The sequence below is a fragment of the Meles meles genome, chromosome 10 (genome assembly GCF_922984935.1).
Source record: "Meles meles chromosome 10, mMelMel3.1 paternal haplotype, whole genome shotgun sequence".
In the NCBI taxonomy this organism is placed as follows: domain Eukaryota; kingdom Metazoa; phylum Chordata; class Mammalia; order Carnivora; family Mustelidae; genus Meles; species Meles meles.
The window spans coordinates 91,747,610-91,765,473 of NC_060075.1; the positions used below are offsets into that span (position 1 = coordinate 91,747,610).

General features: G+C 45.5%; 1 protein-coding gene across 1 annotated transcript in view; it reads right to left on the reverse strand.

Moving 5' to 3' along the window:
• LAMB1 (laminin subunit beta 1) overlaps positions 1-17,864 on the reverse strand; it is a 67,081-nt gene continuing 49,217 nt past the window's right edge. The window contains 10 exon segments of the mRNA XM_046020877.1: positions 1-305; positions 463-622; positions 2,019-2,195; positions 4,748-4,889; positions 5,102-5,309; positions 7,146-7,290; positions 7,877-8,077; positions 10,648-10,889; positions 11,797-11,981; positions 14,440-14,809. Coding sequence (XP_045876833.1) covers positions 169-305; positions 463-622; positions 2,019-2,195; positions 4,748-4,889; positions 5,102-5,309; positions 7,146-7,290; positions 7,877-8,077; positions 10,648-10,889; positions 11,797-11,981; positions 14,440-14,809 — 1,967 coding nt within the window. The 3' untranslated portion in view covers positions 1-168.

Consider the following 17,864-nt stretch of genomic DNA (forward strand, 5'->3'; position numbering starts at 1 on the left):
TATATTTATACAAAAGGACTGTATTTTATTTTTAACTCCGTATAAAATGTGGTGATTAAAAATATTAAATAGGTAATGAGTTGTATTTTGAAGATCATGAAGTCAGTTTTTTAAATGGAGCTCTTCTCCTTTGGCTTCCTTGGCCACCTTCGAGCCTTTCCTCCTCTGTTACAAGCAGGTGCTATAAACGGCAACCTTCTGGCTTATATCCTTGAGGAGCGAACGGACCTCTCCTTCTAATCTTACTAATTCTTGAGCTTTATCTTCTAAATATTTTTGATTGTCCTCGTATTTTCTTTCTAAATCTGTGGGAGATAAAAAGAAGTAGTCTGAGCCAATTATACTAGAATGATCTCCATCTGCTGCTCCAAGACAAAGTGAACAGATTTTCAACCTTTTAAATAAACTCTGTGGAGGTCTTAATGTTAAAATACTTTATGAAAGCACGAGCCTGAGACCCACCTTTCAGGAGCTGGAGCTTGCTGTTGGCTTGAGCCAGAAGTGTTTTTGCTTCATTTTGTAGCATTTCAGCTTTCCTTCTGGCATCCGCGGATTCTTCGGTTTTTTTGGCAATTAATTTTTCCACCTTCTTGTACTTTTCATCCACTTCGCCATCTAGAGTCTGCAGTTCAATGAGAGAGCGGGGATACATGTAATCTCTGACATTAAGAGTGTCCTTGTGGCAAGCTTGGAAGGGTCCTCAGGCATTAAGTTAAGCTATTTGCTGTAAATAATTAAATATTCTGAAACAGTGGAATTACAGTACTGACATAGGAGGGGTTTTTTTGTTTTTTTGTTTTTTGTTTTAAATGAAGGATCTGAAAGACACTTCAGAGTTAGAGCAGGTCTCCAGGCCTTCTTTCTCCTATCAGCACTTTTCTCTGGCGATGTCGGAAGACAATTACATGGCAGTAAAGAAGTAGGTTTCCTCTAAGCAGGTTTGCTGTGATCCAGTGTTAGATATCAGAAAAGGCCCATCTGAAGAGCTGATAGGAGGACCATCTGGATTGTGACTAGTGTGGGGTATGCAGAGACTGAGGGAAGGGAGGGGAGATGAGAAATGGTGTGGGTTTGACCTGCAGGTGATGCTTCAGAGAAGCACTGTTCACAAGAGCCGTTGATAAAGGGACCTACTTCAGTGTCGGGGGTCTTGTTCATCTTAGTGTAATCAAATGCTACGTTTTTGGGGGAAATGCTATGTAAAAAGACTACTTGGGGAGACGAATGCTCTCAGCACCGCGAGAAAGTACAAACGTGATAGAAAAGAAGGACAGGGTAGTGTACTTTGCATCCTGCTTTGTTCTCTTCCCAAACTGGAGGTGGGAGGAGGTCTCCCTTCTATAATGCCGAAACGCTATGTTAACCTCAAGGAAAAATCTTGACTAAATAGCAGTTTGTACTCCCCGTTATTCATTTAACAGTTGGCACATTCCCCTCAAAAGTGTAAAGAGGTTTCTTTGGAGATAAACATTTGCCCGCTGAATGTGTGTTTTAATGATTACTTGGCTTCTAATGAAAAATTTGGGTTGTATGAGATTTTCTCTGCAATGTATAGTACCTTCCAATGAGAAGCATGAATGCGAGTGGAAAAAGTGAGATTTAGTTCCCTGCTAGTGGTTCTGTGACGGACTCATTAAGCATTTTCTACCCTGCTTTTCAAGATTTCTCAAATGGCCAAGTAAGGACCATATGCCAGAAAGGCCTTCCTACTTGAATTACCAAAGTATAAGCTCCATGTGCTCATTTTAAGACTTCCGCCCCTAAGTTAATTTCATTTTTCTGTGTCCTTATCCAAGTGTGGATATGAGGGCTTAGGTCACACTTCTTGGACACTTTCGTATCCACTCCCACTCTTTTCCATCTGGGTCTCTAATGACTGCTATTTCAAAACAAGTCACTGGGGATATTTCTGATGAATAACCGTTGGGTCCATGTCCCTTACTGATTCCAAGGAAGGCAATAAGGAGATTCATTGCTCCTTTATGAACACAGCTATGAAGTTACAAAGCTTTCCTCACCTTTTTAACATCATCTGCACTTTGTTTCACAGTGTACACTACTTTTTCAATGTATTCTGCCTCCCCCGAGTTCTGGGCCGCCTTCCGCTTCAGCTCTTCCACGTTCCTCTCTAGCTCACTGATGCGCTGGGAGGCGTTGAGCAAGGTCTCCTCAGAAGCAGCGGTTTCAGACTCAATCTGGAAGTATAAGGTCAGCCGGCCATTAATTTAACAAGTGGTCGGACGTGCTAGGGATACAAGTTTAGAGGAAGATTAAAGGCTGCTTATGCTCTCTTGCCCTGGACCCAAAGAAAAAAAATTACTAAAAGGAAAACAGAATTTCAAGAAAGCTTACATAAAGTGCCCAACTTTATTCTTCTTGTAATTCTGATGATCTTGGCTGGAAATTCATGTAAACTTCTTACCGAACCACCCCCAGACAGCTTGATGTGTTGAGAAAGCATTTTAAGGACACCTGGAAGCTTTGGCTAAACAATGGTCACAAATAAGCAGATGTGAGAGGAAGGATTTCCACAGAAATTTCCAAATTCATGTGGGTGGGAAAATGATAACTCCCAAGTCACCTTTTGTTTTTCCTGTCGACTCGCAATGTGAAACTCTAGTGGAGGTTATGGGTCTTCAGAAACCACCCGAGAAGTTGCGTGTTCTCAGCTAATTACCAAAGGTAGACCAGGGATGTTCTTGAAAACTTGAAAAAGTCACTCTAGGACTGTGAGACGGCATGTCGCCTGGGAAGGTGATGGCTGGGACCCATAAATACTCAAAGTAATTTTAGTGAAAAAATATCCGAGTAATTGGCGAAGATCCACCTATGATCTCTTTTCAAAGAATAATCAGTGAACATTGATTTTTAAAAGCTAGCTCAAGTTAAGCAGTCTGACCCATGACAGAAGCACCAGTTTCACTGAGCACCTTGGGTTTTTTTTTTTTTACATTATCTTCAAGCATTGGTCTATTCATAGAATTAAGTCTGAATAATAATGTCATAATACAGACATGGCAAAATTTGTAAGTATTTCAAACCAAATGATTGTTAACCTTAAAGTTCACCCATTAATTAACATAGAAAAATATTCTTAGTAGTTCTGATTCTTAGATGATAAGCTGTATAGTTTTAATTATAAATGATTCTGTTTGACAAGCTTTCATTAAAAGCATAGTTTAGAGGTTCTTTTTGCTTCTTAACCTAAAACGCTTCTTGTCCCCCAGGGTCCCTGAAAGAAAAACTGTCATCGTTCACTTGTACTGTCAAGCCAGATATCCCACCTGTAGTTCCATTAAACCCTATATTTTCTATTTTACTTCTCAAAACTTAGTAATTTTTTAAAAAAGATTTATTTACTTTAAAGAGCATGTGTCTGCAAAGCAGGGGGAAGGGCAAAGGAAGAGGGAGAGAGCATCTCAAACAGACCTCTGAGCTGAGCATGGAGCACGACTCGGAGGTCGATCTCACACAACCTGAGCTGAAACCAAGAGTCGGAGGCTTAATCTGACTGTGCCACCGAGGTGCCCCAGAACTTAGTAATTTTTATAAAGTTACCTAAATAGAGTAAGTTCATTAAAATGTTAACAGCACATGAGAAATTTACAAGACCCTAGAAATAGAAAAATCAGAATAATCAAAGGGTTAGAACTTCATAGTCTGGTGGGAAAATATAATTTTTCCACACCTGAACAAGAAGGGCCCTTATGGATATACTCAAAATTTAAGAAAGAAAAGTGGGGGAGGAACTCTTGTTCCTCATGTTATTGAGCAGAGTAGAATAGGGGAAGACAGGTTTGTGTCAACCAGTGGTAAGAAAAGCAGGGTGAAAGACCACTTCTCAGATTTTAAACATTAGGGACTCTTGGCCTGGGAAGGGTGACAGTGCAGACTAATGGCATCTAATTTCAGAGTATATTCTCAGAAGATGGGTAGGGATCGTAGGAGTCCATTTTATTTCCCATCCATTTTTATAAAACAAAAATTATATTTGCATTACTTTTAAGTGACATGACTTTTAGAATAAAGTACTAAATCCATGTGAAAAATTCTTTATGTATGCTTTTAATATCTAGTAGTCCCTGAGTCAAGAGTATTCTGCTTACGGTAAGTTTTTGGGGTGCCTGGCTTGCTCAGTAGAGCAGGTGACCCTGATCTCGGGGTTGTGAATTCAAGCCACACACTGGGCATAGAGTTCACTTAAAAAAAAAAAAAAACATTAAATTTTCCATGCATTCTGAACAAAACATTGTTCAGCTGTAAGATCCCTAGTAGGTTCCTCTAGAATTGGGGACTGGAAGCATTTTGACCTTCATTGCTCTCCAGAGGTTTTCAAAACTTACAATGAAATTCTGTGAACACTCAACCTCATAAATTTTGAAATATTGTTGTTCATGATGTAGGTTGCTTTTGGGCTGCTTTATAACAGCAGGAGTTGCCTATAACTAAGTTTTGAAATTAATACCATCCTTCTTGCTACTGAATAGAGTCTTTGTGATTCCTTGAAGGAAAAGGAGATAAACACATGGACTATGAAAGTAAAGGGGCCTTAACGATCCACTGTCTTCAGGGTCCTTTTTCCCCCCTCAAACAAGGTTTTTAGCACCCATGCTAAGGGTGTCGTTCGGCTTTACTGAGATTAGAGCTGCCCTTTCATTTTCAGCTTTCACCTGTCAGATGTGCTTCCTCTCCGGGTAGTTTCTGTGAGCGTTTTCACCCCCCACAGTGAGGGCTGCACTGTCCTTACCGAAGTGAGCAGGTTCTGGGTTCCCTGGATGTCTTCATCTGCCTGCTTAATGGCTTTCTCTGCTGCAATCTGGGCCTTTTCTGCTTCCTCCAGCGCTTCCTTCACCATGTCTGCGGTGACTTTAACATCACTTGCACTTTTGCTGAGTGAAAGGAGGAGACCATCAATGTGAACATGAAAAAGTTACTTCCTCTCAGAACATTTTAAAAAAAACCTTTCTTTTAAAGTACAGCCCTCTTGGAATGACCCAGAGAGACGCATACAGGTCACTCTTCTGAAATGTCCCTGGTTAAAGACTTGTTTACTCCCTGCTAGACACAAAAGCCCCCCAAATGCCAGGACATCTTCAGATACCTGGCTCTCTTAGCTTCTTCCAGCAACATCTCCGCTCTGGCAACATCAGCAGCGCTTTGCTGTAGAATGACCTCGACTTGAGAAAGGCTTTCAACTCGCTCCCGAATATCTTCTGTCAAGTTCTGTAACTGCTGCGGGGTGCTGGGCATCTCCATCTTCAGTACCTCATTAGCCACTGCTTCAATGCTGTCCAGATCTGCACTATCCTCTGTGAAAAGCAATGATGTCCCCGTGAAGAGGTCAGAGTCACAGATGGCGAACTCAGTCCCTTCTGGTCACCCACCTGGTGCACAGCCTTCCGGATGACTCCAAGACCTAGGCACCTCCTGTTTAGGAATTTATTGTCTAGTTGAGTAGTTACATGTAGAAAAAGTAGTTCAGGAATTTGGTATAGCCTGGGAAAGTCAGGGAGGGCTTTGTGGAGGATGAGGAACTGATCAGGTTTTGAAGGATAGTAGGACTCAAAAGGAGGAGATGGGTATCTCTGTGATGGAGATGAGCCAAGCATGTCCCACCAAAGTCAAGCAGAGCGAATGGTTTAGGTTACAGAAGAGTAGCAACTGGGGGAGGGGCAGAGGGAGAGAAAGACTCTTCAGTAGACTGCGTTGAGCACAGAGCCTGACAACGGGGCTCAGTCCCATGACCCTGATACCATGACCTGAGCCGAAGCCAGGAGTCAGAGGCTTAACTGACAGCCATCGAGGTGCCCCGACTGTTGCCAGCTTCTACTCGAGGTTGGGAGAACAGTTAGGACACTACTGTAATTGCAGAGGTAAAGAGCTGATACTCCTTACATAACTTATCTGAATTCTGGAAGTTTCAGGAAGGGAGAAAAGGCAGAGAAGCAAAAGAATCTGAGAGCATATTATCACAGAAGCCAAGGAATTTCAAATGTCTAATGTGAAAAGTCAGAAAAATGCCCAAGAGGTTAGCCTTCAAACATGTCATTGATTTAAGGTATTTTTGTTTTTCAACTATTAATACAAAAATGGACCCCTAAGGCTTTAAGCAGGAAAATAATTGATCAAGTGATGGTTTCCACAGGATATTTCCTAAGATCCATAGGAATATGACTGGCTCATATTCCCCATTTTCTTTGTGAACAGAATAAACAGTATTTTGTTCAGGCGCCCATCTCTAAGGGAAGGTAAACTTAGCAACTCAGAGTTAAAACGCTGATCAGTCTGCCAAGTAGGGTCATCCCGTTCCATCTGACATTTACACATGGGGTGGGATGCTTTTCTGGCTGGTGAGATTTATGGAGATGACTGCTCCAGACTTCTGGGTAAGATTTCCTTCCTTTAAAAAAGATATAACAGGGGAACAGGTGGTCTGTTCTTTCATTAGGTATTATTGAGGCTTTGTGTGAAGTGTGAAACTTTGGGCACCTTGTAAACCAGGAGGAGCTGGCCCGAGAGCAAAGCAGATAACCTTACTACTCATGAGCCCCAGAACGTCTTGCTAGGTGAGACAGTATTTTTGATTAAGTCCATCTCTGTTGAAAGTTTTGTGTAACTTGAGGCCAAAACCATCCTCTACTGATAACATTCAGGCTGGGACCAGAAACACTTAAGAGCTGGACCACAAACTCGAGAGGTTTTTCTCTTTCTCTACAGAACATGAAACGATAGAGCTAACCGTTAAGGATGATGTCCTGCAAATAACAGGATAACAAAGCTTGGCAGGCAACGTCAACATAAGCCACTATAAGGATTTAATGACATTCTGTGTAATCGCTAACAGATTCCAAATCCCATTCCCACAGTGTGTGTTTGACTTGATTTCCTATGTGGTATCCCATCTGTGTCTGCAGAGCACCAGAAAAGAGGACTTACATACACATAAGCTTAAGGAATGCCAACATTTCTTCACATGGGCTTTTTTTTTTTTTCTTTTTGGAAATGTGACTCTATTCCCAGCCAGAAACTGATTTTCTCTAAAATGCAGACTTGAATCCTGGCCTCTCAGACACAGACTCTAAAACATTTTTTATATTCCACAAGAGGAAGAAATGGCTACAAGTCAAATGAAAACAACTCCTTACGGGTCAGAAAGTTCCTGATTTGCTTGATCAGATTCCTCAGGTCCTCATTGCTCTTGTCCACCTTTTCTTTGGTGGCGTTGGTTTTCAGCAGAACGTCTTGAGCGTTCTGTTTGGCCTCATCGGCCCTCAGTTTTGCTTCAGAGACCTAAATATGAAAAATAAATGACCCAGGGAACACCACTCTTTGTACTAAATGGCCCAGAAAATGACGCTGAAAAGCTATGCATTTGGAACCATGGGTTTTAGAAACAAATGTTTCTTCAACTCTACTGTGTCCCCCTACAGAGGAAAGTGCTCGTCTACAGATGGCTACACAAATTATCATACAGATCAGGCTCAACATCTTTTCTAATAGTTTCTAATTCCTCCAAAACGTTTGGTGGCCTATATAACAGGATGTTAACACAGTCACTTTAGAAGAAATAATGCTCCATTGCTCAGCATGAATTTTTTATAGTACAGCTCAGCATATTCATAACCTGGACACATGATAAGTGACATAATGGTCTCAAGTCATTGTCATAAGAAGAGAGCAAATTCTTAAATATTCTATGAAGAAAACTTTCCTGTGTATTTCTTCTGCTGACCTCACAAAAACCGGAACTTTCAGACCTGACATGTCCTTGCCATGCCCCTTACATGTGACCATGGAGAACCGATCTCTCCCTTCCAGTTCCTCCAGCCCGTCGCTGAGAGCCAATACCACAAAGCAAGGCTGTCCAATGAATTACCATCTTGGAGAGCTGCTCCACCTCGGCCAGCGCGCTCAGGACGTCTTGGTCAAAATCCATGGCTTTCTGCCAGGCTCCGTGTGCCACCGTGACCAGGCCCCCACAGCCGGGCCCCCCACACTTCTCGCCTTCGTCCGTTCTGCAGCTGGGGCCACCACACTCCGTCTCGGAACACGAGGCCCCTGGGGGCGTCCCGCAGGTCTGCAACAAGCAGGGGAACAAGCACCGGCCTTCAGAGGGGGAGTCTGCAGCTCACCACAGCTGTGCAGGGCCTGGGTGGCCCCAGAGAGCATGTAGGTGGTCCTCAGCAAGGGTGCTTGGGAACACGGTGTTCAGGGGGAGAGGAGTGCAGAGCTTAGGAATAAGCTGCCCTACTCACTGCCAAGGAAACAGTTTACAGTGCTTCCCCAGTGCCTCCTGCCCCAATGAACTGGAATGCCATCTGGGCGCTGCGTGGGGTGCAAACATTATCTGATGTGAGGCTGAAATCTGCCGGTAGGAGAGCCAAAGAATGCTTCCCCTTTATCCTAAACCAAGAGACATAAAAAAAAAAAAAAAAAAGTATTGAGAAACTTTTTTAGACTTACTACCGTGGTCGACTGTTCTGGTCCACAGAGTGACCTAGAAGGCCCCTTATCTGGCCTTTCAGTACCTTCAGATCGAATGAGGAAGACAGGTTCACCCCCCGTGAAACACCCAGGAAGAGGTCACATGCTGAATTAGGAAGGAAAGCACACAAAGGAGAGACCACGGAGTGTTGTAGTTGTTGGGTAAGGATGAGCTGGCTGGTGGGATTTGAGCAGGGAAGTGGGAGAACATTCCAGATGTGAGAGGGAAACAGAAAACAGTAGGAAAAAAGGTAGATTTAACTTCTACAAACAAGCAGCCGCCCACCATTCTCCCTACCTGGACTCCTCTTCCTTATCTACCAGAAACTTCCAAAGATTGGGGGCTGGCTATGGCGCACACATGCAAACAAATGCATGATAAGTTTGCTCTATGATGGAAAACGCCGAGCAGAGAGAAAACTGGGGAGCTGTCCCCTCATACTGAACAGAGGCAGTGAAAAGCAGGTAATGCTCCCAATAAGGAAGGTACTCTTTTTAAGAAAGAAAAAGTAGTTTTTGAATAGTCCACTCCTTAGACTAGTAATTTTGTGATCGTTACAATCCCAGTATCTCTCAAATTATTAAACAGTCTTTCTGGTGTCTGGTTTATAGTACCTAACAAGCTTCAGAAGAGAAAGTTTATTCTGTGTGCTCTAGAAGAACATGGGCCTTAGGAAGAGAAGCATGAGGCCTCAGGGATGCTTTCTAAAAACAATTTGACAATACATGAGATCTGTTTTATTTCAGCCACAAGCATGAGAAAAAAAGCCTGGGTCTCGCTAAAGATGCACATAACAAGAACTAAAGGTACTTGAAAAACACAGAGGGACAAAAACCTTTCCACCCAAGAAATGCCAGTATGGAACTTGTAAAGGGAGATCGCAGAGGACAATCCCATACATCCAGTGAGCTCGCCTGAAGGAAAAGCAATCACAGGGACGAGGCCCCCATTCGTAGGACCCCCCCCCCCCCCCCCGCTTTGCTGCCCTCTGTTGCAAGGCAGACATCCTTCGGCATCCTCTCTGCTTTCATTCTAGTGTGTGGATATTATTTGTGATGACTGGTTTTTATTGGCATTTCTAAGGAATCAGTCCCGAACGGAGAGTAGACTGAGGGAACTGTCATCTCATGCCTGTATATAGTGACTTTGTCCCCTACAAAGCTCGGTGGACACACTGCTCTGGGCCGCCATGTTTCTAGTGAACCATGACAGGAGATCTGCCTTACTCCCTATTCCCGGTACATGCTCTAAAGTGTGACAGGATAATGTCTAACCCTGTAGGCATCAACTACGTTTGGCACAACACAGTAGGGACAGCGTGTTTTTGCCAACTGCAGAGAAAGCAAGATGGGCAAGAAGGCAGGGAGGGAGGGGGCCTTTCACAAAAGACAAAGTCCTAAGGAGCCTGAACTGTCCCGGCCTTCTCTGTGCCCACCTGCCCCCTGCTTTTACTGTTCCCGTGTTCCTAAGCTAAGAGAGCGCAAGCCTTAGTCTATAAACAACACCCTCCCCATTCTCTGTAGGTGTCCTTCCCTGAAAAACAGTAAGGAAACGAGGACAAACCAGGCAGAGTTTGGCTTTTTTTGGCCTTCCGCCGGGTTTCATTAAACTCACTACTCAATTTCATTTGGCTCCAGAGTTACTCTTTAAAAGCTTCTGGGAAATGAATCTACTTTAGCCATTGGTCTCAGGGTTAATCTTCACCTGGTAAAGTTACTGGAACAAAGGAACATTCTGATTTATACCCAGGGAAGAAATTCTTCTTTTATTTTTTCAACTCCCTCCCGGAATGACTCCTGAATTGCTCCACGGAGAAGGGAGAAGGGAGATTGTGCTTCGAACTGGAACTACGTAGAAAAGAAATGTTCACAGTCTAAAGGGCTCAAATTTGAGCCCCTACGAAGGCAGGGGAAAGTAGTCCTGATTCTCTGTATCCCAGAGAAACCTCTGGAAGCTGGAGTTTTGTGATGGAATGGGGGGCGGGAGTTGGAGAGGAAGATGATGATGTTTTAATCTGGCCTGACGGGGGATACCCATAGGTGCCCAGAGACCAGTTTCACTCCTGCTGGTTCATTCGCAAAGTGAACAGGATCACAGACAAAACAGGGTGCTTTTTCTTCCTATTGCACCACAGCCTTGGGGCAAACCCTCCCAAACCTTACCATCTCGGCAGCCGCTGAAAGGTCCAGACTTTGTAGTTTGCCCGCTAGTTCATCCAGAAGGCGGGCCTGCTCCTCCTGCTTTTCCCGGAACTGGGCTTCTCGATCCATCATCAAGTCTTCGACTCGGTCCCGGGTGAGCGCCGACTGCTCCACGGTGCTGTTGGGGTCCGTGGTGGAGGCGTTCACCCTCTCCTCTGCCTCCAGGGACATCTGGAAGTACTTGGTAATGCTGTCCAGGGCACCTAGGGCACGGAACGCAATGGCCCGCAGTGAAATCTCTTGTGCTCAGCCTTGGGGAGCTATGCCCGTCTCTGGTGTCTGCCCGCCCTACATTTACTGTATGGTTTTGCTCTAAAATTCAAGGACAAAATCTTTAGGAAGAAATGTAACTCTCCCCTCTAGCCATGGCTATCCTTCATCCCACTGGCAGCTACTCTGGCTCTGTAGGGTGCCAAACATCTGGATGCACAATTACCGATCGTGCAGATGTTCCTGCACACAGCCAGTCTTCTAGCTCTTTCTCAATAGCCAACAGCGTAGGCAGCCCGCACATGACACGTCCAGATTTTTTTCTCTTTTCCTAGTCATTTAACTATTGAGATCCACTCAGATGGCCAGTAGGACATACATAAAGCGGGACAGCCTATTGTGGCTTTGAGGACCCAGCCAGGAAAACAAAAGGATCGTGCGTAAAATAGGAGGGTTAGCGGGATCTGACGCTGCAAAGATTGTTTCCTGACCAGGCAACATTCTTGAATGTTGAAAGAATTTGCTGAAGTATCAATGTTTCTAAACTACTCAAATTTATATACTCTACTATAAATACTCTAAACTACTCAACTAGTTCAATTTCTGAACTACTCAAAAGAGCCCATCTCCAAGAAACGCCAAGGAGGTTAAACCACCCACTGAAAAATCAGGAACCAGCTTGCCCAGTGGAATCTCTCCTGTGTCTCAGGTTCCCCGATTCCCAGGTCCCCCATCTCTAAGTGGGCACTTTAATCCTGATCTGTGCCAGAGACTCAGTGAGCAAAAGCTCTAAGATTATTAGAAAGCACTAAATGTTATTCTGGAAGTGCTGGACTAGAGGGCCAGACAGCGGGTTGCAGCCATGGTCCGGGACTGCGTATTTGCACAAAAAATGCTCACCCCGAATATCTGAGTTTTTGATAAATTCCAGTTGCTCAGCAAGCTCTTTCACTGTGTTGTCTAGGCTTTCCACTTCTGTCTGCAGAGACTCTAGCTGGCTGGCTGTGCTGTTGCTTTGTGAAGCCGCGTCCGACAGCTGCCCCTCGACCTGAGCCATCTTTTCTGAAACATCTTTGGTTAATTTCCTGTAAAGAGGAGGAGAAGTCTGCCGATGTAAAAATAAACCAAAGGGGAGTTCTGAAGTCCCGTTTCTCTATTTTCCACAAATACCGTACCCCTTACTCTGTAATTTCAAACCCATTCCGAACTTTCTATTTACAAGCCCTGGTTTTATTCTCTTCCTCATCAAGGGGCTGTATCAGATCTAACAATTTTTTTTCTTCGAAGACTTTGAAGAAAATCAGAAGCGCCCATCGGCGGTGTTGTGGTAGAAGTGTCCTGAAGGGATTCTGAGCACCTGAGCCGAGGTCCAGGGCATGGAGCTCCCGCTCTGAATGTGAGCAGCGTCAAGCCCACACAGTCCCACAAACTCAAAAGACAAGTGACTCCAGTGTAGAATTATGCCTCCCAGTCACCTGCCAAAAATGCTCTTATCGGAACCTCAGGGATCACCTACAAGATGGGACACGCAGAAAGGAAGTCTTACAGCCACCAGGAACCAGGGGAGCCGCCCGCAGGAGCTTTTCGCATGCTTCTCCCGTTGACGAGGTCTCATCCAAGGCCTTCACCTGCTTCTACCAACAAGCAGCCCTTTCATTTCTCATAAGAAAGAAGGTAATATCTACCAAGATGGGCCGCAATATGACAGTATTTCACTTGGAATCTAAACCCAACTGCATTTTCTTCTGTATTTCACATCTCCAAAGCTGTGTTTTAGGCATCTATTTCTGTACATTACTTGTAAATACAGTGTGTGTGTATGTGTGTGTGATCACAAAGAAAGTAATATTTGAGAAGACCTCAGCTCTGGGCTTTACTAGGTCACCTAATTCAGTGTCTCCTCAGGGGAATACTAGTCAGTGTAAGACACTGGAAAATGTAGGGGCACTAAAAGGTTGGGGGCCATTTGAAAATGTCATTTAAGGCCAAGACAAAACCATGAACCAACTCAAAAGAGTACTTAAAAGGATTTCTAGGTTAAATTACATTTTATAAACCCAACCACTTCTTCTGAGACAATTATAATATAGTTTCTGTCCTCAGTGCTTTTTTCTGTTCACCTGCTGATTCACAGAAGGCTTTCATTTCTTCTCAGCTCTCCTACCATGTTATGATTTTTAAAAGAAATCAAATCTAACACTGTGTATTTTTTAATAATGCCACTTTGGATCCTAAGACACCTATCTTCGGATGTTGTGTTGAAAAAAGATTAACAAAACCAGTTTCCCTGAGATGACTACAATCTCTCCGATTAGAGGACTAGTGAGGGAGGGTAGCAACAGGGCCATTCCAGGAATGTGATCTTTCCTCTGGCAGGCTCTCAAAGGACACCCAGCTTGTTTTGTTCTCTCTTGGGTGCATGAGAACAAGGCCAAGAATCAGGTCCTAAATAGGCTTATGCTCGGATCACAGCCTTCCAGAACTTGTTATCGCTATGTGTTAGGAGACTGAGCCATACACCATCCTTTTAATGAGCTAAAATTCCTCATTAACTGCATTATCACTCCACATCAGACATTTCCTAACAGTCTGGTCCACCACATGGCCTTGGACATAAAACCCCTGGCTCGAAACCAAGGGACCAGCTACTTGAAATCTAGAAGGTTCAGGAAGGACCTCCCACAAGGTGCCTGAGCGCATGTCAGCTGTTCCCTTGCTGCTGCTTACAACGCGGAGATGAAAAGTCCGTCTGGCTTCCTAGATGGGCGGATTCCAGTCCCGTCACACAGAAAATGTGCAAGAGGAAGCCGGGACGTTTGGGAGCAGGATAAATGGTTGAAAAATGATCCCTGAGAACTTGAGAACTCAGAATTTGGTTCGCTCTGCTTTCACTGGCAAAATAGACACTCGGCGGAGAGGATTACTCGGAAGAGGGCTACGAGGGGAATTTTTCACTGCAGAGAATTCGTTACAGTTAGAGAACGGAACACTGCTCTAGCCAACCAGCAGCAGAGCTGCAGAAAGAACTTGGAAACAGGGGTCTTGCTGTGGGAACGGATTTCCTCGCTAGGAGCAAAACATAGTAACAACGACTTCTATTCATGGTGTTTTTGGCAATTACACTATCATTTCACAGATCAAACCTGCTGCTGCTCTGTAAGGTAAAGGTAAGTGCTGTCTTCCCCTCCTCCGTAGGAGGGAAGAGAGACGCAGCCTAACGGAGTCCTTCATGCTCTCAAGCCTAGCAACTAACCGAGCTACAAAGTCATTTACGGATCCTCTGTCTCCGAAGCCCGTGTTCTTGCCACTCCACTAGCTTGGGGCCATTTGCAAAGAGGGGTGCTGAGCGGAACCCGCACACATTCTACTCTGCTGTGTGCACAGTTTGGTGCATGTTCACTCACCCAAATGCCCAGAGCGGAGACTGCTGGAAAGCCAGCGACCTGGAACCTGTTTTCACTGGGGGCCAACCATGCCTTCTGATGGAGGTTCCCAGTCTGGGCATCTCTCCTCAGGCTGAACCAATACTCAGAGACTACTTACTCCGCTTCCTCAAAGAGATCCCCAATGTTTTTCAGTGGCTCCGCAGCGGGGTTCTGGGCCAGGATATCTCTGATCTCGTTGACTTTTTTCTCCACCGAGTCCACGGTCTCTCGGTATGGCCCAATCACCCCACTGATCTTCAGGGCCTTGGCTTTCTCCAGGAACTTCTGGGTCCGATTGGTCAACTCGGCGATGATCGCATCCCAGAGAGCAAAGCAGTGGTGGCAGGGAGCGCAGTCTGGGAAGACGCCCGAGTACCCTCGCGTGCACTTGTCACAGCGTGGACCCTCGACCCCCTCAACGCAGATGCACTGGCCAGTGGACTGGTCACACTGTGGTGTCTCAATGCCCCTGGGGTCACAGTCACAGGCTGCAAGGGAAACAGCACTGGTTCATCCACCAGATCACAAACCTCTGCGACAACACTTGGCATCTGGAAGCCGCGGTCGCGGTTTCACCAAAGACTCTTGGAGAGTCGAGGGCAGCGTCGTCCTCCAACACAGGCACTACCTCGACTCTTGCCACACCCTTAATAACAGCAATGGTAGTAATTTTTTTTACAGTGACCCTTAGCATGCCTGGCATTGTAGAATGGTCTACGCACACCATGTCACTGAAACCTACATGACAGGTGACTCGCCCCAAGTCTCACAGCCAAGAAATGGCCGAGCCGGGATTCAAGTTCAGCCTGTTGCAACTCCAGTTGTTTCCATTCTCTGCACCAAGCACAGGGTTAACGGGCATTCAGCGGTCTTTGCCAGCTGAGGTTCTAACTTCATTTTCAGTACAGGCATGCAATGGACATTTATATTGTGAGAGAGAGAGAGAGAGAGAGAGCGAGAGCGAGAGCGAGAGCACAGGCAGGCAGAGCGGCAGCAGAGGCAGAGGGAGAAGCAGGCTCCCTGCCGAGCAGAGAGGCCGATGTGGGACTCCATCCCAGGATGCTGGGATCACGACCTGAGCCGAAGGCAGCCGCTCAACCAACTGAGCCACTGAGGCGTCCCTTATCATGACTTTCTATCATCCAAGTGTCTGGTAGTTTCCTGCCCAGAGTGTTGCTTGACCGCATTTCCATTGGGGGGGAAAAAAGCTGTTATGGCGTTATGTTTTTCTTTGTATCCTTGCCAATAAAATCATGATTTTTTCAAAGATTTAAACTACTGAATATTCCAGTCTTCAAACTTTGGGGTGAAAACACAGCATGCCCTTAGTGCCTTGGGTTTTTAAAACTAAACTTTTTTTCCCTTTACGCATATTGTTTCTTTCCAGACACTTCTAGCAGTTTCATTTCTTCCTATTTTGGGGGGTCATTCTTACGAGTCAGGGCGCAGCTTGAGTGAGCTGTGAGTAACTTCAAGTGTGTCCCCTCCACCATTATTTCTAGGAGATGTTCCTGGAGAAAAGGCTTCCGTGATCAGTAAGTTCAGGGAAGACAGTCTCCTCTGGAAGATTCCAAACAAACTTCAGCACACTGAAGGCTCAAAGGAGTTCGGCAGGAGAAACCTTGTTTCATGTCGGTTTTACCCAGTTGTATGCCAAACTCATTTGACCCCAGAATCTTTTCCTGGTGGAGGAATGAGAGAGCGAGAGAAGAGAGAAGAATGAGAGACACCCTAGAAAAATACAGAGGAAATAATGGGAAACATGTCAGAAACCACTGCCTTCATCAGTTTCTGAGACTCACAAGAAGAGGAAGAAATTTGATGATGAAGAGTTACATTGTTTAAATATTAGAAATGGATCCCCTGTCATTTGGTAAAATTCAGTCACCTTTCAGAAAGCTACAAGTTCCGTGGGTCATCTAGGTCCTAGCCATTCAAACTCGGGCATACATCAGAATCACCCAGAGGGTTCACGAAACAGACTGCTTCCCCACCCCCGACCCCCCAAATTTGAATCTGAATCGCCAGGTCTGGAGTAGGACCTGAGAATATGTCTCTCTAACAGTCGTCAGGTGCTGTGGACACAGACCTGTTGGTTCCCCTCCTGTTCTGCCTTCCTTTTGTAGGTCAATGTGTGCTTATAGGGGTGAGAGGGGAGGAGGGGAGGGTGAGAATGGGGAAGGAGGGGGCAGGAGGGAGGACGTAAGAGAATTTGTTCATCCTTCAGGGGCTGGAGCTGGAGCGGAGTCATGACTCTGGAAGCTGACCAACGTAGGCAGAGGCACAAACCTAGGGACCTGACCTGCGTAGGAAGAGGAACGCTCGAAGCCATTTGTAAACAATGGGACTGCTCAGTCTGCCCCCCTCCCCCATCCCAGCGAGCAGAGCCATGCAGGGCCTAAGTGGCCCAGGAGACTGGCTCCTTATCCTCTCTCCAAGACTTGGGGCGACGGAGGCAGATGGGGCACATGCTTTTAGTCTGTTCAGAACATTCTTTCCCATAGATAATGCAAAAGCACACACTGATTCAGTCCTAAAGAGGTTCTTACTGGATTCATACTTGGGGCGAGAGATGGGTGCGTATATTCTCTAATTTCTCTAATAATTTTTCATTTTCTGGCTCTCATTCTGTCATGGGCATCTTTGGGGTGGGGAGAACACGGGCTCCAAACTGTAGGGTTTAGAAGGCAAGTGCACCCCCACGAAGGCTTTTCTCCCTCGCTGGGGCTAGGGTTGCAGTGTGGGCCAGGGCTCCAAGGACAGGCAGAACCCCGGCTCTCTCCAGAAAACAGGACTGGGTTAGCGGAACTGACCGACATTGCTTTCCTCTAACTGAAATGTAGAGTCAAATCTCAGATGGAGGGACTGGGGTTTCATCTCTGAAAACTTTCAGCCTGAACTTTCTCTGGAAGGTCACCGAAGGACTACACTGTATCAGGTTTTCAGGCTGAAGGGGGAGACCCCTAAGCTCCCATGGACTCGTGCTCCCTTCTCTGACTGCTGCGCCTGTCCTGGGGATGCCAGGGAGGCAAGCATGGGAAGGCCCACCTATACCAAAGGCCATCCCCAACCCCCTGCTTTCCCAACAGCACTTTCCACTGAAGCAGAAATGTTGGTTCTCACCGGATAACTGAAAACATCACAGACACTGAAATGATGAAGGAGACCCTCCAATCCCAGCTCCCACTCACTGAGATCTAAAACTTACACATGAACTTTGCCTGTGGTCTCTGACAAGGCCAGTGGTTGTTCTCCTCTCTTCAGAGGAAAGGCTAGGGGTCCCAGTGGACTGGCAGCTCAGTCCTGTTTTAAGACATGGGATTCTCTGGCAGAGGATCGAAAACTTGTTCTTGGAAAAGAGAAGAAAGTATTTAGCAAACGTTGTGGCCTGATCTTTAAGATGAACAAGTCACGAAGGTGAAGACCAGCATTTTTTTTTTCTTTAAGGTTTATTTATTTGATAGGGAGAGAGATCACAGGTAGGCAGAGAGGCAGGCAGAGAGAGAGGGAGAAGCAGGCTCCCTGCTGAGCAGAGAGCCCTAT